This window comes from Quercus robur, chromosome 4 (assembly GCF_932294415.1).
Source record: "Quercus robur chromosome 4, dhQueRobu3.1, whole genome shotgun sequence".
Taxonomy (NCBI): domain Eukaryota; kingdom Viridiplantae; phylum Streptophyta; class Magnoliopsida; order Fagales; family Fagaceae; genus Quercus; species Quercus robur.
Window position 1 is genome coordinate 62855296 of NC_065537.1, and position 21969 is coordinate 62877264.

At 34.1% G+C, this 21969-nt stretch overlaps 1 protein-coding gene across 1 annotated transcript; it reads right to left on the reverse strand.

Moving 5' to 3' along the window:
* Nucleotides 1-1024: 1024 nt before the first annotated feature.
* On the reverse strand, nucleotides 1025-20550 carry LOC126723277 (premnaspirodiene oxygenase-like). The gene is made up of 3 exons (XM_050426606.1): nucleotides 20281-20550; nucleotides 4775-5559; nucleotides 1025-1728 (listed from the first exon to the last, which is right to left on the reverse strand). Exons 1-3 carry the CDS (start codon nucleotides 20405-20407, stop codon nucleotides 1120-1122), a joined length of 1521 nt encoding a protein of 506 aa, XP_050282563.1. The 5' UTR covers nucleotides 20408-20550; the 3' UTR covers nucleotides 1025-1119.
* Nucleotides 20551-21969: the final 1419 nt, after the last annotated feature.

Here is a 21969-nt window from a genome sequence, read left to right on the forward strand (position 1 = left end):
CCCTAAGAATTCATCATGATTTGGGTCTGGGTCTGGGTCTGGGATGTATTTGTTCATTAAAAATAGATTATCAATAATTAGTGTATAATTATCATAAAAAATGTATAATTTACTTAAGACCATGCCCAAACACATTCTATTGCTAGTCTCGAGTGGGTTTTGCAATCTATGATCGCCAACTTAATTGCTTAATAACTTTGCCTTGGCCCGTGGTTCTTTTTGAAAGTGGAATAAGCCCAGTCCCATATTATAGGATCAGGAGGGAAGCCCAGTCTAGTGTTCAATGCCCACAAACAAGCCCAATTTATAAATTGCTACAGTGGCCCAGTACACATCAGCTAAAAAAAATGAGTTGGACTAAATGTTTAGATTTTAATTTTAAAAATTTATTATAATTTTTGGACAGTCACCAGCAAGCTGCCCAAAGGTAAATTCAGGGAGGAGATGAAAATTACCAAAACGATGCCATTTTGGGCGTTTAACAGATCGGTTTAATGGAGGCTAATGGGAGGCTTTGATTGAACACTTTTGAAACTTAGAGGATTCAATGGAATAAGAGCAAAGTTAGATACTTGAAATGAACTATGGTGAAACTTAAAAAATGAGTTTTGCCTTTTTGCCAAAAATTTATATGCACAAAAGTTTATGTGACACAATATTATGAGTTCAACCAAAAATCAAATGTCTTTGATTTTATGTGTGTGTGCGCGCATGCGTGTTGAACAATAGGGTATAATTTACTGAGTTTAGATACAATGCAATTCCTTAAAAAAAGTATCACATATTTTCATCCTTATTAATCAGTTTCTTACGATAAAATGAGGAGTCCAAAGAGGACTAGCATTCTTGATAGTTTTATAAGTAACTCCTCCATCAATTTTCTAAAGTCTTATCCATTTGTTTGAAATGAGTGGTTGGATGTAGCTATATCATCAAAGTTTTAAAGAGATACCAAAATAGTGATGATAAACATTTGTGTAAACATTTTTTTTTTTTGATAGGACAATATTTGTGTAAACATCGATAACATAACAAGTGTAATCTACTTATTTCAAAACGGAAGGATATAAGAATTTTAAGGAACATCATGGTAGAGTTACCTAAGAATGATATACAACACTAATCCATCCAAGGAGTGGCAACTAGGTACAAATCATTCCCTCGCCTGCAGGTTAATCCCAAAGACTCGGACATGTCAAGTTCTTCTGGATTGATTTTAGAGGGAAGTTTCCAAGTGAAGTGATACAGCAATTGAGAAAGAACAAGTTCAACATTAGCAAGAGCAAATGATATACCTGGACATATCCTCCTACCACTTCCAAATGGAATGAATTCAAAGTTGGTCCCTTTAAAATCAACAGAGGAACCTTGAAACCTCTCAGGATGAAAGCAATCTGCATCAATCCAATATGTAGGATCTCTACCAATAGCCCATGCATTAAAGATTACTTTTGTGTTGCTTGGTATCTCATACCCATTAATTTCACATTTTTCTCTTGATTCTCTTGGGATCAAGGCACCAGGAGGGTGTAATCGCAAAGTTTCCTTCACAACTAATTTCAAATAATCTAGTTTTTGAATGTCTATTTCATCAATGTTTCTTGTCCCTTTAAGGATTTGTCGCACTTCGTTTTGTGCTTTCGCCATTACTCTTGGGTTTCTCAATAATTCTGACATTGCCCATTCTATTGTAGATGCTGAAGTCTCACTTGCTGCAGCGAAAACGTCCTGTAAATGAAGGTTGAATTACACTAAGACAATATTAGGAAAAACAGGCTAGTTGCATAATTTGTAAACAAAAGAAAGTATTCCGTAGTCTCCTGTTACGCTTAATTTTCTTTCGAATTCCAAATTTAGTGACCTCAATTTTGATTTATTATTTGTACATGGAATTAATTTCAAGAGATAAATTGCTTCTAAAACCATCATACTACACAATCCTGTGTATTTGATTAGACAAGCTACCACTCTCAAAGAATATAATGGCAAAATACATATTCATGACCTCTTGTTGCGTACATGTGTATCTCAAATACTTCAATTTTTTATATATAGATTTTTGTTAACGGAAGTTCTTGCGCATGTGTAAATGAGGTTTTAGAAGGGCCCTACTAAAGTATTGAAAGTGCCTCAACTACTTATAAGAAAAACCAATCAATTGCAATAGAAAATTATATTTTAACAGGTGCACAAAGACACCTGTAGGGATAATGGGCCCAGAAATTCACTATCTATGTATACACTAGACCTAGGGCCCAATCCGAGGATGTAACATTGTCCGAGGAGGAGTAGACGTGGTCAGGGGAGTCCGTGTTAGTAGAGAAAGTTGAATTTGATCATAATAGCCCAGGAGGTTGGGCTGAGGATGAGTGCCTCCTCGGCTAACCAAAGCTGAGGTCCATAGGGGTAGTTTGCCGTTCGAGAGAATGATCCAGGAAGTTCAGTTGGCATGGATAAGCATTGCAGAATCAAGGGACAGAGGGGAGTCTTAAAATATCTGAGGAGAAAGCTGCTACCACCGCATGTAATGCTCTGCAGCTAACTCTCTGACCGCATTAATATGGAGGTGATACCTGAACAATGGTTTTCAGCCTTACAGTTACTACCTAAAGACTTCAGGAATGTGCTAATGGGACAAGTATCAAGCATTAACCATCTGGCCTGCATGTGGAGGGTAAGGATGAAAGAGGAAGAAAATATAAAAGAAGGAGGGAGCAATGGTAAATGGGATCGGAAAATTGTAAGAGAAAGCATTGTAACAGCTTGAACCATACCTGTAACCATTTTTCAATCAATATATACTAGAACATACCTTCTTGAATTGTGCTGAGTACAAATTTACTTAGATAACGTCCGTCCATTTCCGTTTGATGACCTTTTAAAATCTATTCTGGCTGTTATCCCATTCATTAAAACCTAATTTTCCAACCCACTCTCTACAAATTCATTGTATTGGACTTATTGAGCTTGGATTCAATCATACCTTGGGCCAAGGATCCAAAACGCGTCCTTACAATACCAATTAAAGGGAGTAAGGAAGTCAATTTCGTATTAAAAGCCATTTTGGTTTAGTTAAAAGAACGATATACTTTGGTACTGGTTAATACCGGTATATCGCTTTAGAGTTACCGCTATATATATATATATATATATAATTTTTCTTTTCTTATTTTCCTATAGTATTTTAAATCCCATGTCTTTGAGTATATTAGGCCCAATTCATCATCAATTTTATCCTTTTATAATTGCCTAGTCAATTAGAACAAAACTTATTTATAGTATTTTAGGTGCTGTTTTTTAGGTTTCCCTCTTAAAATTTTGTCATGTGACCATTTAACTAAAAAATACACTTTCATTTCATGAGAAAAAAGCCACATAACAAAATTTTAAGAGGGCCTAAGAAATGGTTTGTTTGAATGGAGGGGTGAAAAAGTGGGAGGATAGAAAATTGTGAGAGGATGGAAAAGTGAGAGAATAGAAAAGATTTTAATTTCCCTCATTTTTGTTTGATTGGGAGTGAAAAAATGGAGAGATGAAAAAGTGAGTTTATATAAATTTACGCATATACCTTTATTAAAATATGATGCCCAATTAAAACAAAAAATGTGATAAACAACCAAAAAAATCATGTCCATAGAAAAAACTGAACAAACCTGACCCAAAAAGAAAAAAGAAAAAAGAAAAAAGAAAAAAGAAAAAAAAAGAGGTAGGCAACGCCTGCCCAGTAAATCAAAAGGGAGGGAAAAAAAAAGGGCAGGGGCAGGGGCGGGCAACGTCTAGGTGAAAAAAGAAAAAAAAGAGAAAGAAGGCAACCAGGAGGAAAAAAAAAAGAAAAAAGAAAAGGTTGTGAAGAAATGAAACGTGTATTTGCATATGGTCATTTTCGTCTAAAAACGGTGTTTAATTTTTTCCTTCAATTTTATCTTTATTTTGGAAAGAAAATTTTTTGATAGATTCCGAAAGAAAACACCTGAACTCTACACTATTTATTTTCCTTCTCCTTCGTCTTCACCTAACTAAATATATTCATAAAAGTTTTCCATTTATTTCTTTTCCAAGGTCTTCCATCTTTCCTATTTCAGTCAAAAAAACACACAGTAGCCTTGTTCAGTCCATTACATATAAATCAAAATTGTCTAATTATTATATTTTAAAAAATAATAATAAACCTTGGAACAAGTGTAAAAGGCATAGACTCCACCTAACCCACGTGAATTCTGAATATAATTCAATGCCTAACATTAATTTTAACTCTTACCAAAGCTACAAAAATGCGTTTTCATTTTATTTGATGGGAGGATAGAATATGACAGAATCTTAAGAAAAAAAATTTAAGAAATAATACAGTACTTAAATCTTTTCCAATTCATTATATATAAATCTAAATTATCTAATTATTATATTTGAAAAAATAACAATAAGCCTTAGAACAAGTGTAAAAGGTATAGACTCCACCTAAGTTACGCAATGGAGTAAATTTCGGTATGGCACAATGACGAAGTTCCAGGGAAGCCCACCACTGCATCATGCCCCCGTTCTATTAATCTGCGTCTCAATGCAATTTTTGAATCGTGTGGCCGTTAAGCTGTGTTTATTATTATTTTTTAAAGTAACGTGTGACTTTGATAAAAGTTAAGTTAAAACTAGGCATTGAATTCTAATCAGAATTCACGTGGGTAGGGGACCCATATTTGTTAAAACGTTGCTCACTTTCTAATTAAGAAGAAAAGCAAAAGAAATGTTGGTTATAAATTGACAGATCTTATTTGCGTACCTGAGTTACAGCTTTAATCTGGTTGCTAGTGATTTCAAATTCAAGCACACCCATCTCCTGAAGTTTTAGAAGCACATCAACTAGATCATCATGATCACCACCAGCAGGTTCATGTTTGCTGGCTGAAATGGTAGTACTTCTTTTCATCTTATGCTCATTGATTATTTCATCAAGAATCTTGTCTAGCTTTTTGTGCAGTTTCTCCAATGCAGGCCTCATCCCAGTAAGGAAGCTAAGGAACTTCAGTGATGGGAACAAATCAGGCACATCAAAACCTCCACTGAGATTAAACGATTCCTTGATTAATGATAACAATTCTTGTTCATATTTGCACTTCTTCCCAATTGCTGCTCTGGAAGTTATACAATATGAGGTGGTGAAGATTTTCTCACTAAGATTGATTGGAAGTCCCTGTGACAAGGAAATGGATTCAATAAGATTCCATACCTCTTCTTCTCTTATTGTCTTAAATGACCGGACTCGCTTGGGACTTAGGAGCTCAAGAACACAAATCTTTCGCATTTGTCTCCAATAATCACCATAGGGAGCAAATACAATACTTGAATTATCATAGCCCACAATTTCAACAGCAAGAACACTTGGCCTATTTGCAAAAGCAGCATCATGTGTCTTCAGAACCTCTTCAGCTACTTTTGGTGATGAAATAATTATAGCCAACACCTCACCCAGCTGAAGTTGCATAATGGGTCCATATTTCTTGGCTAAGTCTCTCAAGGATCGATGTGGTAGAGAGAAAACAAGCTGGTGCAAATTCCCTATAAGAGGTAGTTTCCATGGCCCAGGAGGCAATTTATGGATTTGGCCTTTGGCTTTAGATCTCTTCCAACAAATAACCAGGATAAACAGGAAGGAGAGCCAAGTGAAAAGAGAAAACTGTGGAACTTGGAGCATTGTGGACAAGACAAGTAGAGTTGCTCTTATCTTTGGCCTTTGGTTTTGTAATCATAGAGTCAATTAGGGGTGTGTATGGTTTGGTTCGGTCGGTTTTGGAGAGGTTTTTTGCACCGCATCTAGCTATAAGGTGCGGTTTCACCCTATGCTTGACCGCACCTTACTTTTGGAAGGTAAAAATCGGTCTACACAAGGTGCAGTTAATTTTAGTGGCTTGGTGTGGTTCGTTCAGTTATATGGGCTGGACTCTTATGTGGCTGAGTGCAAAAGAAAAGAGAAAAAGGGTTGGTGGGAGCTTGGAAATCTGAGATTGAGAGGTAAACACTACTAATTGTTCAGCAGGATTATGGTTTGGAAGAAACATTATGTGGTTGAGAGCAAAAAAGAAGAGAAAAATGGTTAGGTGAGAGCCTAAGATTTTGAGATTGAGAGGGAAGAAAAATGAAGGTGGCTAGTGATTGATGAGTGACTGAATTCTAAGTCTGAGAGGTGGGACCGTGAGAGGAGCAAAAGTCTAAAGACTATAGAGGAGAAATGAGATTATGAGATTAGCTGAGTTTGAGTAGGAGACAAACTCGAGATAAAAGACGTGTGTGGCTGAGATCAAAAGAGAAAAAAAAAAAAAAAATATCTTGCACAGTGAATGACTCCATCAGTGACTCAAACAGTGACAATATGGCATCGTTTTTTATTTTTATTTTTTATATTTTTATTTCAAAAAATGCAAGTGGCAAGACAGTGAATCAATGACTAATACATGAGGCATTTTTTTTAAAAATATTTTTTCTTTTCAAAAAAAGCAAGTGGCAAGACTGTAACCCATAGGGCTATACGGGTTTTTTTTTTTTTTTTTTTTTTTTTTTTAATATATATATTTTTTCAAAAAATGCAAGTGTGAAAACAATAGAGTCACTAGACAAGACCACTCACACTCAGTGATGAGACTATTTGGCTATTCCTCCTGACACACATTTTTGATTGAGAAATGTAGCCTCACCCACACACATTACGTTCTTTTTTAATTTGATTTTTTTTTTTTTTTTGATAAGAACGTTAGGCTTGTTCATGGTCATGGATAAGAATTCAATAATTTTTTTTGGACCTGTTCATGGATGAGAACTTTAGGCTTAGGCAGCCTCTTTTCTTTAGCTCTTCTTAGAACGGTATTATATTTATACACACACACACACACACACACACACACACACATATATATATATAACATGATTGAGTCAGTTCGGTCTTCATAGGTGTGCACATCTCGACGCCGATGGCCGCATCGGTTCGACATCAGTACTGAAGATCTACCGCTGACCATCGTGCTGGAAACCTTTGGTGGAGCCCTAAGCGGGGTGGGGCGGTGCGGTCAAACCAGTTCTGTCGATGTCGGTATATCCATGAACAGGCCTAGAGTCAATGAACAATATGCTACACCTCATCTATATATATAAAAAACGCGAATGCTCTGATGCATTAGTAGCTATAGTGCCCTTTTGGTTTTTTCAATTGACACTGTAGCTACAGTGCCTAAAGTTTTTTTATTTTATATATATATATATATATATATATCTATGAGCTGGCATATATGTTATTATACTGACACAACAAATTTTACAATATTTTCCCAATTATTGAGATGTGCTGATGCGTTGTAGTTATAGTGCCCTTTTGGTTTATTCAATTGGCACTGTAACTACAATACCTAAAGTTATTTATTAATTTTTTTTTTCAAGTAATCGGTTTTTTTTTTTTTTTTTTTTAATAATTATATGAGCTGGCATATATATTGTTATACTGATACAACAAATTTCACAATATTTTCAAAATTATTGAGGTGCGTTGTTGTGCTGTAACTACAGTGCCCTTTTGGTTTATTCAATTGGCACTGTAGTTATAGTGCCTATTTTTTTTTTAAAATTTTATTTTATTTTAAATATTTATATGAGTTGACATATATATTGTTATACTGACACAAAAAATTTCACAATATTTTCACAATTATTGAGGTGTCAATTTATTACAAGTCGATATAAAATAATAAAATATGAGACTGTGACCAACCGCAACTGAAAATAAATGTTTTGAGAAAATATTACAACACTTATTTTTCTCACAATATTTTCACAATTGTTGAGATCTCAATTTCTTATTGATCAAATAAAAAAATTGCTAAGAATACAACATTTTAACATTAATTTCACAACAAATCATAGGTAAGCTATTATTGATGGATAAAAAAGTGATATCAGTTGTGGGTCCACTTTAAAATCAGTAACAATTTGCCATTTAGAATTTGTTATGAAAATATTATGGAGATTACATTTCTATAAAATAAATAATAATATATCGGACCGAAACTTACCACGATTGAAAATAAAGGTATTGTGAAAATATTGTGACATTTTGTTGTATTGCTAAACTTCTTTTTTGGTTTAGTCAAATTTCGTGAGCATAAATTCACTGTTTCACGCACAAATTTCTCCTGTTGGTTTTTTGTTTGTTGTTGTTGTTGTTTTTTATTTTATTTTATTTTATTTTATTTTTAATGCATAGTTTAAAGTGCTTGTCCCAATTAAAACCCAATAAAAATTTACCACCTATGATTTGTTATGAAAATGTTGTGGATGTAACATTACTCTAAAATAAAATTATAAAATATCATACCAAGGCCCACCATAGCTAAAATAAAGGTATTGAGAAAATATCGTGACATTTATTATGTTCTTGATTTTTTTTTTTTTTTTTTTTTTTTTTTTTTTTAGCCAATTTGTTGAGTCAAAATTCATAGTTTTACATATAGTTTTGTTGGGCTGACTTTTTTTTAACACATTTTTTAAAGTAAAAAACACAGCATACCAACAAAAAAGAATTATGGAAAAAAGTACTTTTCCCATTTATGTTTGGGGTAGTTTCATCCCTCAACAATAATGTTGAATAATTTCCACCTTTATATTTTGTAGACAAGTATATAGTTCCTATTGTTACTTTCTTAGTTAAACCCTTACAAAATCTTATGATTCCTAGAATATTTTATTGCGCAATATCTAAAATTACTAAATTTTAATGTTCCAAAAATTTTCTTCGTGTATTTTGAGTTTTTTGTGTTAGTCATACTTAAAAAGTAAAAATAATGTGTATTGTATTCTATTTCTTACCTAGAGAGTACTAATATATTAGTGGTTTAAATCTTCTAGATTTATAATTTTATCTAAAAGAAACTTCAATGACATATATCTTTTGTTATTTTGTAAATTTTTTTTTCCTTCTTAAAAATGTGTTCATTGAAAATTAAGTAAGCTAAGTATTGTAGTTAGGATCATAAAATAAAATGATAAAGAAAGAAGTATGAATAACAAAATATTCATTGCAAATGATTGTAGGTATTTAATTTAATGAAGAGTTTCAATTGTAGCATATGTCATCATTTGATGCAAAATTTTAAATATTGTGACAATGTTTTATTAAAATTTAGTTGTTTATTGTTGAAAGATGATGACATTTGTTATCATTCTTAATTAGTTGAATTTTTTTGTGAGTAGATACTATCTTTAGTAAATAGGTTCTAAGAAATGAAAAAGTATTTTGTATCAAATAATACCATGTCATCCGTATCAAAATCCAATAAATGAGAGATACGTGTGTAAAAATAACTATCCACTAACATGTGTCTTTCAATTATTATTGGGTTAATTATTTTTTACTGACATGTCTCACACTTATTTGATTTTGATACTGCTGACATGGTATCATTTGATACTAAATACGTTCTCGTAATAAATTATCATATTAAATAGATAACCATTCATTAAATAACTATTCTAAATTTAAATACATGGTTTGATACTACTTCAAAAAACAATCATATCTTAAATTTTCTCACTCAAGGGGCAGCACGTGCCTTGCACGTGCAACCCTTACTAGTTTTCTTAAAATTTGTGGATGCTAACTAGCGGCATAGCATTATGATTAATTAACATTGAGCGGAGTGTGAGTCTGTATCATAGTTTTTAATTGATTGCCATTTGATTTCTTTCTAATTAATCAACAATTTGGAATTTAATATATCTTCCTCTAAATTACTGGTTCTAAAAGTCAAAATTAGATTCTTCTCGGAAAAAAAAAAGTCAAAATTAGATAGCTTTGTATATGCTAATTAATGCATATGTGACATCATATGCTTTCTATTTTTTTATTTTTATTTTTATTTTTATTTTTATTTTATTTGTAAGTATTCCACCCCACACTTTTAGTGTAATGGTCACTCCACAAGTATAAGTGCTTGTGGGGTGTAGGAGGCAAGAGTTGGGGTTCAAATTTCTAAAAGGGAGCTTCATACACATATACACTTAGATTAGGTTAGAGTAGAATTTTTATCTTTTATATATAAAAAAAGTATTTTAGTCTATCTATTGCAAGTCTCCTATCACATTTTTCAACGTATAAGAATTAGTAACTCAGTCCAATTTTATGTGCTGAATGGGAATGTCAAAGGAATTTTGGTTGTCCAAAATACTTGCCAGTCAAGTGACTAAAACATGACCCACACCTTACATATATATCCTCACTACTTTAGCAATTTCATAAATCTATATAATATCTAAAAGTTGAAGTGTAGTATTTTAATACTCTTGTTAAGTCATATCTATATAACATTTCAGTCTATTTAAGTCTACTTCGATTCATTTGGTCCACTTCAATCCATTTGGTCTACTCGGTCCATATCAGTCCACTGTGGTCGATTTGGTCTACTTCGGTCTAATACTCGAATTCGGTCCATTCTATCCTCTTTGGTCCATGCGGTTCACTTTGGTCCATTCAGTCCATTTTTGGACTATTTGAGCCTTAAATTGATTCTTTTTTCAGGTTGTATTTTTCAATTTTGGGCTCAAAAAATCATTTTTTATATCTTAATCTTTAGATTAAAATTATGAAATTTTATTTTATTTGTGCCAAACTCTTTAATTTTTGGTCAAAAAATACAAAAAAAAAAAAAAAAGAATTAGAAATTAGAGATATAAGCCCTAAAAAAGAAAAAATATATATTCACAAGATTACCTTAAAATTTGAGTTTTAATAATATAGACATTATACTTATATTTGTAAAGAAAGAAAAAAATTGCTACAATTTTAAACTTATATAATTATTTAAATTGAATATAACATGTTACATATGTTCCATGGAATGGTGTATATATTTTTTTTATAGATATTCTTGAATATGTTCAAATTAGTTAACTGATTATAATATTTAATAACATTTTCTTCATATATATATACATATGGCTCAAACAAGCTAGGCCCTGTTAGAATAGAGAGTTTGAATGCAACGACCCAATACAATTAATTTGTTATAGAAAGGGTTTGCGAGGTCAACCTTGGTTTACTTGTATGGTTTAGCTGCTATATTAATGAAGAAAAAACATCAAGTGATTCTTAAAAAAGAAGCAGATTTTGGGAACAACACTTCCACGGGTGAGGCTGAGGAGGAATTGTTCATATAATATTTTGTCTCGGTTATAGGGTAATGTTGCACAAAGTATGTTTTCTCTTCCCCCTCCCCCTCCCCCCCCCCCCCACCCCATCTTGGAGGGGTTTTCTTTCTTTATATAGCTGATTAAATTGCATCATTGCCCTCCACTTGTATAGTCACAGACCTTCCTTTGGATGCTTGTTCCATTAAGGTTTTGCTAGAGGTGGTAGAATGTGTTGCAAGCTGTGTAGATGGTTACTTTATCTAGATATTTCCCTTTTTCTTTGTTTGTACATCTCTACTGTCTTCTTCGGTATTTTGTTTTTTGGTGCAAGTGGCCTGCCCTATGCCTCTCGAGGAGCGCTCACTCCTTTGCCTTACCCTCGGGCGATCGGCCTCTTTGTCCCTTATTCTCAGGTTCTCATTTACATGTTGGTTCAGGACTAATGTGGGGATGGGCTCTTCCACCTCCTCGGATTGGGCCCATGGGCTCTATTTTGTACTCGGATCTTATCCCTCCCACACACACACACACATAAAACTATTTATGGTTGTTAAACGTAGAATATATTATGGTTCATTATATAAAATTTATAAAAATAAAAAATACTTTTAAATAACACAGACACTATTTAACCTACAAATTTTTCATTATATTTTTTTATAAAATAATTATATTATATTTTTCCACTTATTGCATGGATTTGCGACTAATTTATAGTTTATATTAAAGTGTGAGGGACTAAAACATGACCCACACCTTTGTTCATTTGAGGATTGGCATTGGATAGAAGCATAATACCTTTTCCACATAGTTAGATAAAGAAAATAAACGTTCCTAAAAAAAAAAAGATAAAGACAATATAGATACTTGTTAGGGTCATACATTTTGTAATTGGCTAATCCTTTGACAAAATGCACATTATTTGTAATTGGGTAGATCTAAGATGAGTTTAGTACTTCAAGAAACATGTTGTTCAAGTCAAGTATTAAAGACATGAAGATTGATCCAAGAAACAAGTGAAGAAAAACTGCTCATTAATTCTTGATAGATAGCTGTTATCGAGACTTAATTCGAAACTCGATAGATAGCTCGACACTAAGCTTATGTGTATGTGTAAGGTTTCTTTTCTCACAACCCTAGACATATATAAGGCTTATTTTAAAAGCCGTCACATACGGATATAGTGACCAAGTGCTTAATTTCTCTATAAGAAGTTACTGTGTTTGTATGCAGTTGAGTTTTGTAACCAAGTACTTCTTGATCTTCATTGTTGATGAAGTGAAGAACTTTGCAACCAACAACAACCATTTAGGTTGCTAGAGTTAGTCACGTACTGGGATTTGTGCAAAGAATTAGTTACAAATTGGAGGTTTGTGCATCAAGGGAAAGAAGGCTATTACAAGATCAAGTCCAATTGGGTATTGGAGCGAATGTTCAACTGTAGGTTGGTATTTCAGGATAGGCCAAGGTAGTTGGTAAGATTTCTTATACTTGTAACCATTTGATTGTTGATTAGTGGATTCTTGAGAGTGATGATCTTAAAATCACCTGGTGAGGTTTTTGCCTTGCGAGGTTTTCCTCATTTGTCAACAAATCATCGTGTTAAATTTATTTTCTACTGCATTTAGAATTTTTGGTGATTTGTTGATGCCTCCATGATTTGCATGCAATTGAACCTAATTAATTAACTTGAATAATTGAATTAATTAACCAGGGTTAAGCTATCTTAACCCAACAATACTTAGCATTAGAGACTTGTTTCTATCATCCCCAGCATAAAGGCTACATATATAGTCATGTTTGAATCTTGATGACCAAGATCACCACTTGAGAATCTGAAGACAGTCACAAGAGAGTAGCCAATTCTTCAAGGGATGGGCCTAAATCTTGTATTTCAAACTAGAATTATATGGTCTACCTGAGCCCAAAACACTTGAATTGAATCCTTTGAAAGAAGCACATCTTTGACATCCAAACACGTAGAAAATCATAGAGAATGGGACCAATGAATGAACAAAAGAAAACGAGAGCTTGGAATTCTTGAAAACTATTTTGAATGAACAATGCAAAACATAGTTTGTTTATCCTATTTACAAGGAAAAATTCTCTATTTTGTAAAATTAGAGTCCAGAACTGAATAAAATAGGATAATTTTGCCTATGGGTGCTTGATGACTGAGGATGAAGTTGAAGAGTTGCAACATTGGTGTAGGAATGCCATGGGCCATGGGCCATGGGCCCGAGGAGGAAGGTCACCTGAGGAGAGGAAGGGATGAGTCGAAGTACACTGAGGCATTCCAAGTGGGAATGAGGATCTAAAGAGAGAGAGTCAGTGGTTATAGGGGAAATTTCTAGTTTGGAGTAGCCTGTCGCCTTCGCATTAAATGGTGGGTGACAGTTTTATCAGCTGCATTGATGAGGAAGTGACCTGAACAGTGTAAGTCACAGCTAAGCAAACTCCTTCCACCACCTTCTTCAGAGGTAGAAAGTGACAAGTGTCATGAGAGAAAGCTAGTTAGGTAGGGATGGATGGTTCAGATGTGAAGAAATAGAGGAGTACATAAGAAAGAAGGGGTTTACAGAAAAAAGGGATTTGAACACAAGTATCAAAGCACAAAGAAAAAACGAAGAAGAACACACAGAGAATCCAGAATGAGAAGAGTCAACAATCATAATTCTTATGTAATTGAGGCCTCCTTGGGCCAATCAGTATTGACAAAGTAGTTCTTCCCCATAATAAGATTGGCCTTTTCTTCCTTATTTTTCTCCTCAGGCGGAGTCCCAGCCTCAATTCTTAATGGGCTTGGGCCGCTGGTTCTTTTGGTCCCTACATTGCTAAAATGCTATTTAAATGTGGATCAGTGGATGTTAAGGAAGATGATACAAAGCCATGGGTAGAACTCACATTTGCAAACCGGCTTGCATGGGGAGGTTGCTTAAGAACTTATACACACGTGTTTAAGTTTACACTTAAGCAATGTGGGACAGCAAGATTATAACAGAAGAGGAGCAAATTGAGGGACCTAAACCTAGGAGAAGGCATGTGAGATAACATGACCTTAACACTAAATAAAGGGGCACCACGCATAAAGCTTCTCTAATTAAATTATTCTTGTTCCCCATCTTATAATCCATGATTATTTTTTTTCCTGATCTTGATTATGCCAAAAATAGTGGTGAAGTCCTTTGGAGTAGGGATTATCTCATCAATACATGGGAAATAGAAATTATTTTTGGTAGCCCAAAATCTTTCCTTGGAAAACACAAATAAAGGGCAGATCCTTGTAATCTTGAATAGAAGTAGAGGGGAATTTGAAATCTAGATGTTGGAAACACCAATAAATATTGGTTGAACTACAAAACTTTTGGCAAAGATGTGAACTTAAAAGGGAAAAGATATTGCTTCTCTAATAAACGATGTATTTTCAATTATGAGCTTAATTATAAAACCACGAAAATTACAGCAAATGTCTATTCGCCTACAAATGCTATAGAGGATTAGAATTGATATTGTTTCAATTATTATGGAAGCCATGAAAATTACAGCAAATGTCCATATTTTTTCGAAGGTACGGTAATCAACGTTTTGGAACAGGGTTTAAGAGGCCTAACTGGAGAAAACGAAATAAAGGAAAACCTAATGACCATTTTCCTTTTTTTGGAAAGAAAAGTATTTTAGTTGAATTGAATAGACACGAGGAGTTTGTGATGTGCCTTATGTTGGAAACTCTTTCTCTTTTCTTTGTGTTTGATCCTTAAAAAAGAAAATGAAGAAAAGAATAGGCACAAGGAGTTAAGGACAGCTAACCGGTAGTCATGAGGGAAAAATTTTTATGGTACTAGATTGGAAAAAAATATAAAAAACCAGAAGAGATGCACAAAAAAAGTCTCATGTGGTCGATAAGGAATTTAAAGTTTAATTCCTACTCAGGGGCGGAGTCAGGAATTTTTGTTTGGGGGGGCCAAGTTGCAACATTAATATATTTATCAAGACAACTCCATACACACACATAAATACACATGCTTTTTTTATTATATACACACACTTTTTTATTTGATAAGTTATATATATACACACATAAATACACACACTTTTTTATTTGATAAGTTGTCTCTATAACTATTAGACCATTTTTTGTTTTTAATTATCATTGGACTAATTCAAATACTTAGAGGGGGCCAACTCTTATTTTTGTAGACTAAATTTTGAAAACATTAAAATAATTATATATATATTTAAAAAAATTTCAAAATTTGGGGGGGGCCATGCTTCAACATGGCTCCGCCCATGTTCCTACTTATATAAAAAACCAATAAATATCTTAATCTAATAGTAATAAAAAATCATTTTAGAGCAGATATCGTAAAAGTGAAATATAGGGTAGCATGCATGTTTTATTCAGTCAAAATTAAGAAGAAGTAAAAAAAAAAAAAAAAAGGATGCATGTTTTACACGGCTACTAAAAGCATGTGGGTTTACAGATTGAAATTTGATTCTCTCCGATGGTCACGCTATAGGAACATTTTCGGTCCACCATTGGTCCTTAAGAAAACAAGAGCACACTAGAATCACGCTTGCGGTCTATTTTAAAATGATACAGTTTTAATTTTACCAGCAAAAATGAAATTGTATGGTTTTAGCTACTTTGTCCATTCGTCAAGAATGCATTACAGTCCTAAAATTTTTATAAACAATATGAGGCTTTAGCATAAACAATATGCATTTTCCCCTTTTATTTTTATAAAAAAAATTGAGAATTTATTTATTTAATTATATAGGAGTAAACTGCAAATTACAGTCTTAAAATTTGAGAGTGTTTTGATTTTAAACACTGAAGTTTCAGAGATTTAAAGTTAGGGAAATACAAATCCTAATTTTTTTTAAGCTCAGTTGAAATAAGTTTGAATATGATCCTCTTAATATTGCTTTCATAATATTTTCACAATAAAAGTTAATAGACATGTTGTCTCTGGTTTTGTAAAATTGTTGTGTGTCGGCTCAAGGTACTGTGGGGCCTAAGGCGAAAATTTTAAGTGAGGTATATTCTTATACTTTGAATATTAATAGAATATTTATTTAAATTTTTTTTATTTTCATTTAAAATATATTTTTTAGGAAAAAAATTACAAATTAAAACAAATCCATCGCATTATTCAATGGCTATACAACTAAAATAAACACTATTTATTGAATGAAGTAACCAAATACTAAAAAATTATGATTGAAAATTTTAATATAGTTATATATTTGATATTTCTAAATAGAATTTGAGTATAAATTTATTTACTGGTGTAAGATTAATGAGTTCTTTTAATATTTATGTGTGAGAGATTAAATGATTTATCCATCCAATGAAAATATTTTTCTTTAATTGGTTTTTCTTTGATAAAAAGCAACTACTTTTTATTTATTGGTGAATGTTTAGCGTTTAATTAATACTTATATTGGTAAGGAACATCTCTATTAGTAAAAATTTAGGGGCCTTTTTTCATTGGGGGCCTTAGGCGGTTGCCTATTTAGCTCACCCATTGAGCTGGCACTGGTAGCACTACTCTTAAAATATTTAGTTTTATAAGAAAGGAAAAAAAATGTTTCAAAATTTTGCTTATTCGTTAAAAAAAGAAAAACAAAAAAACTCTCTTTGAGACTCTAACTTACTTTGGCATTAACAACAAAAAAAATATCTATATTTTGTGTTTCTTTCCTCATTCTGTCTTTCTCTCTTCTATGGTATTTCAAAAGGTTTGATTAATGCATATTGTAAAGAAAGTAACCTGATTTCCCTCAAAAACTTCACATGCAACGTAATAAACTTCCCTTCTAACAGTATTCTGCCAAATGACTCACAGAATTCATCATGATTTGGGTTCGGGTCCGAGTAGTATTTGTTAATTAAAAATAGATTATAATTAATTAGTGTAAAATTATCATAAAAAATAATAATGTATAATTTAATTAAGACTATGCCCAAAGGCCCCAAACACATTCTATTGCAAGTCTCTAGCGGGTTTTGCAATCTATGATCGTCAACTTAACTGCTTAATTAAAAAAAAAAGTTTGCCCTGTCCTCTAGGTTCTTTTTGGAAATGGAACAAGCCCAGTCCCATATTATCGGATCAGGATGGAAGCCCAGTCCAATATTTTATGCCCACAAACAAGCCCAATTTACACCCACGCAAGCGATAATTCTCAGATATAAGTCAAAGTCCAAGCAAAAAAAAAAAGAAAACCAAGCAAAAAAAAAAAAAAAAAAAAAAAAAAAAAAAAAAGAAAGATATAAGTCAAAGTCAATAATGCAAAAAACACAATTTTTTTTTACAAACTGCAGAAGTGGCATGGTACACGTAACACATTAATGGTCAGATTTTAAGTTTAAAAGTTCACCCCAATCAATTTTCTAAAATTTTATCCATTTGTTTGGAATGAGTTGTTGGATGTCGCTATATCATCAATATTTTAAAGAGATAACAAAATAGTGACAATCAAAATTTGTGTAAAACAATGATAACATAACAAGTATAATCTACTTAAAGAGATAACAAAATAGTGACAACCAAAATTTGTGTAAAACATTGATAACATAACAAGTATAATCTACTTTCATGGTAGAGTTACCTAAGAATTCTATACAATACTAGTCTGTCCAAGGAGTGGCAATTAGGTACAAATCATTCCTTCGCCTGCAAGATAATCCGAAAGACTCGGACATGTCAAGTTCTTCTAGATTGATTTTAGTGGGGAGCTTCCAAGTGAAGTGATGCAGCAATTGAGAAAGAACAAGTTCAACATTAGCAAGAGCAAATGATATAGAACTTCAAAGTGGATTTGTTGTGCGAAGAGTGCGTTATGACCCGTGGCCGCCTGCCTGGTGGGGGCGGGTCCTCCGTTGTGGGTAAACGGGAAACCCGACTCTACGAACCTGAGGAAAGGCTGCACAGCAGTAGTCGGTGCGTTAAGACCGGAGCTTTTTGTAGTGCTAGCAGGACCCAACCTAAAAAAAGGGCATAAAAACGCCTTGTCTAGGTTGGAGCTATGAACCTTATTATTTTGAAAAAGGGAAGGGGCTTTTTCAGCTGGTGCGCAGGAGCGCACTTCCGTTTTCCCTTTACTAGTAGGGGGTCCCGTGGTTCCTATGCCGCCGCGTTTCCCGGTCCTTTTCTTTTAGTGCTTCGACCCGAAGCGATCCTGCGGGTAATGAGAAGCTTAAAAAATGAAGCCCATTTCTTTGAAATCCCACTAAATGAAGATCAATAATGGGCGGAAAGGCTTTACACAAGACCACAGAGCGAGAGAGAGAGCCTTCACTTACCTGCTTAACCGTGCCCTCCTATCGTACCTATATCCCCTTTCCTTCAGTTACATCCAGTCTCAGTTCTGCTTCCAAGTGCAATAAGACTTTTTGAGCTTCACTCCTTAATAAAACCCCTGGAACTTCCAAATGGAATGAATTCAAAGTTGGTCCCTTTAAAATCAACAGAGGAACCTTGAAATCTCTCAGGATGAAAGCAATCTGCATCAATCCAGTATGCAGGATCTCTACCAATAGCCCATGCATTAATGATTACTTTTGTGTTGCTTGGTATCTCATACCCATTAATTTCACATTTTTCTCTTGATTCTCTTGGGTACAAGGCACCAGGAGGGTGTAATCGCAAAGTTTCCTTCACAGCTAATTTCAAGTAATCTAGTTTTTGAATGTCTGTTTCATCAACGTTTCTCCTCCCTTTAAGGATTTGTCGCACTTCGTTTTGTGCCTTCGCCATAACTCTTGGGTTTCTCAATAATTCTGACATTGCCCATTCTATTGTAGATGCTGAACTCTCACTTGCTCCAGAGAAAACATCCTGTAAATAAAGGTTGAATCATAAGACAATATTAGGAAATATAGGCTAGCTTCATAATTTGTAAACAAAAAAAAAGGTATTCCGTAGTCTCTAGTTACGATTTTCTTTTGAATTCCAAATTCAATGACCTGAATCTTGATTTATTATTTGTACAAGAAATTAATTCAAGAGATAAATTGCTTCTGAAACCATCATACTACACAATCCTGTGTTTTTGACTAGACAAACTACCACTCTCAAAGAATATAATGGCAAAATACATGTTCATGACCTCCTGTTGCGTATGCAAATGAGATTTCATAAGGGTCCTACTAAAGTATTGAAAGTGTCTCAACTCCCTATAAAAAAAACCAATCAATTGCAATAGAAAATAATACCTTAACAGGTGCACAAAGACGCCAATTAAAGGGACCCATATTTGTTAAAAAGTTGCTCGCTTTAAGAAGAAAAGTAAAAGAAATGTTGGTTATAAATTGACAGATCTTATTTGCATACCTGAGTTACAGCTTTAATCTGGTTGCTAGTGATGTCAAATTCAAGGTCACTCATCTCCTGAAGTTTCAAAAGCACATCAACTAGATCATCATGATCACCACCAGCAGGTTCATGTTTGCTAGCTGAAATGTTAGTACTTCTTTTCATCTTATGCTCATTGATTATTTCATCGAGAATCTTGTCTAGCTTTTTGTGCAGTTTCTCCAATGCAGGCCTCATCCCAGTAAGGAAGCTAAGGAACTTCAGTGATGGGAACAAATCAGGCACATCAAAACCTCCACTGAGATTAAACGATTTCTTGATTAACGATAAGAATTCTTGTTCATATTTGCACTTCTTCCCAAATGCTGCTCTGGAAGTTATACAATATGAGGTAGTGAAGATTTTCTCACTAAGATTGATTGGAAGTCCCTGTGACAAGGAAATGGATTCAATGAGATTCCATACCTCTTCTTCTCTTATTGTCTTAAATGACTGGACTCGCTTGGAACTTAGGAGCTCAAGAACACAATCTTTCGCATTTGTCTCCAATAATCACCATAGGGAGCAAAGACAATGCTTGAATCATAGCACACAATTTCAGAAGCAAGAACACTTGGCCTATTTGCAAAAGCAGCATCATGTGTTTTCAGAACCTCTTCAGCTACTTTTGGTGATGAAATAATTATAGCCAACACCTCACCCAGCTGAAGTTGCATAATGGGTCCATGTTTCTTGGCTAAGTCTCTCAAGGATCGATGTGGTAGAGAGAAAACAAGCTGGTGCAAATTCCCTATAAGAGGTAGTTTCCATGGCCCAGAAGGCAATTTGTGGATTTGGCCTTTGGCTTTAGATCTCTTCCAACAAATAACCAGGATAAACAGGAAGGAGAGCCAAGTGAAAAGAGGAAACTGTGGAACTTGGAGCATTGTGGACAAGACAAGTAGAGTTGCTCTTATCTTTGGCCTTTGGTTTTGTAATCAGAGTCAACGAACAATATGCTACCTCGTTTTCTTAAAATTTGTGGATGCTAACCAGTGGCTTAGCATTATGATTTATTAACATTGAGTGGAGTACGAGTCTGTATCATATTTTTGACTAATTGATTGCGATTTGATTTCTTTCTAATTAACTATTTGGAATTTAAGTTATCTTTCTCTGAATTATTGTTTCTAAAAGTCAAAATTAGACAGCTTTGTATATACTAATTAATGTGCATGTGACTTCATATGCTTTCCGTTCTTTTGATTTGTAAGTATTTTACTCTGTCTATTGCAAGTCTCCTATCTCGTTTTTCAACGGATAAGAAGCAGTAACTCAATCAATTTTACACGCTGAATGTGATAATATATAATAAAAATTAGATTAGAAGATAACATAGAGTATGGATATTATAATCTAGCAACAAGACAAAAACAAAAATGACTGAACACAGTAGTAGGTCATCCAAACAAGAGGACTAATTCAAATAAGACACCAATTCTTCCTGTGTACAGGTTTTGTAACTTTTGTTTTATTTATGGGAAATGAGGTAACTTTATTAAGAAAAAAATAGATACAAAGTATTTTGAGTCACAACGGATGCAATTAATATTGAATTTTTCTCGTTTCAAGTTACAAACTGTGGGGCCCGATAGTTTATGGGCCAGGCCCATTTGCTCGTGGGGAGCCCGCAAGCCCAAGCTGAAAAAAGTCGTGGCCCAAGCTCAAAAGTATAAGGCCGAGGATGGCCCAGATGTGCAGCCGAGGACGGTTTAGTCCTCGGCAAGCCTAAAGCTCCCTTGACAAAAAGGGTAAAAGAGAGCTATAAGAACAAATCCATAAGAAGATCTAAAATATCTCGGGAAAGTTGTCCTTAATACCCTTCACTGATAAGACTTTACACCTAACAGAACCTGATTTTTAAGCTTTATTAACCCTCCCCAACAATTCTGGGATTAGATTGACGGGACAAATATCAGTCCTGAAAAAGTTGACCCTACACGTGGACGAGGGACAACAAACGTAGGCTAGTATAAAAGGTAAGGTAAACTAATTAGAAAGGGGATCCCATCTCACTTCCTGGGAAAAACTCCAGGGATGAGAATGCCCGGATAATATATGTACACCACCATGAAAAACCCATCGCCAGGTAACCGGAGAAAAACATTAAGTGTTCCTCGGACCTTATCCGAGGAGTCCAATCCATCAAGTTATAAAGTTGTGGGGCTTGGAAATCCAGGCTGAAGCCTTTCCTTATCTAAGCTCCTTAAAATCTGGTTTGGACCAACGCCCTGTGACCAAACGCTAGCCTTTCAAGCCCACTCTCTACAAATTTTATTGTGAGGGATCCTTCACGTGCGAGCTCAACGTCATTGTTGGGCCGTTTGAGAAACGTGTCCCTACAATTGGCGCCGTCTGTGGGAAGGCTTGCGCGTTGGCACGGGTGGCGCATGAGTCAGCTCTCTAGCAAGCAGAGATTCACAAGTTTTTCCCATCTCCGGCTACGTGC

What these genes read in the sequence shown, in the direction of transcription:
- LOC126723277 (XM_050426606.1), bottom strand. Translation starts at nt 20,407, where the DNA reads ATGCTCCAAGTTCCACAGTTTCCTCTTTTCACTTGGCTCTCCTTCCTG. An exon ending in TTCTGGGCCATGGAAACTAC is followed by an intron (nt 5,560 to 20,280) that starts CTCTTATAGGGA and finishes CATGGAAACTAC; the next exon opens with CTCTTATAGGGAATTTGCAC. An exon ending in AGATTAAAGCTGTAACTCAG is followed by an intron (nt 1,729 to 4,774) that starts GTACGCAAATAA and finishes CTTCATTTACAG; the next exon opens with GACGTTTTCGCTGCAGCAAG.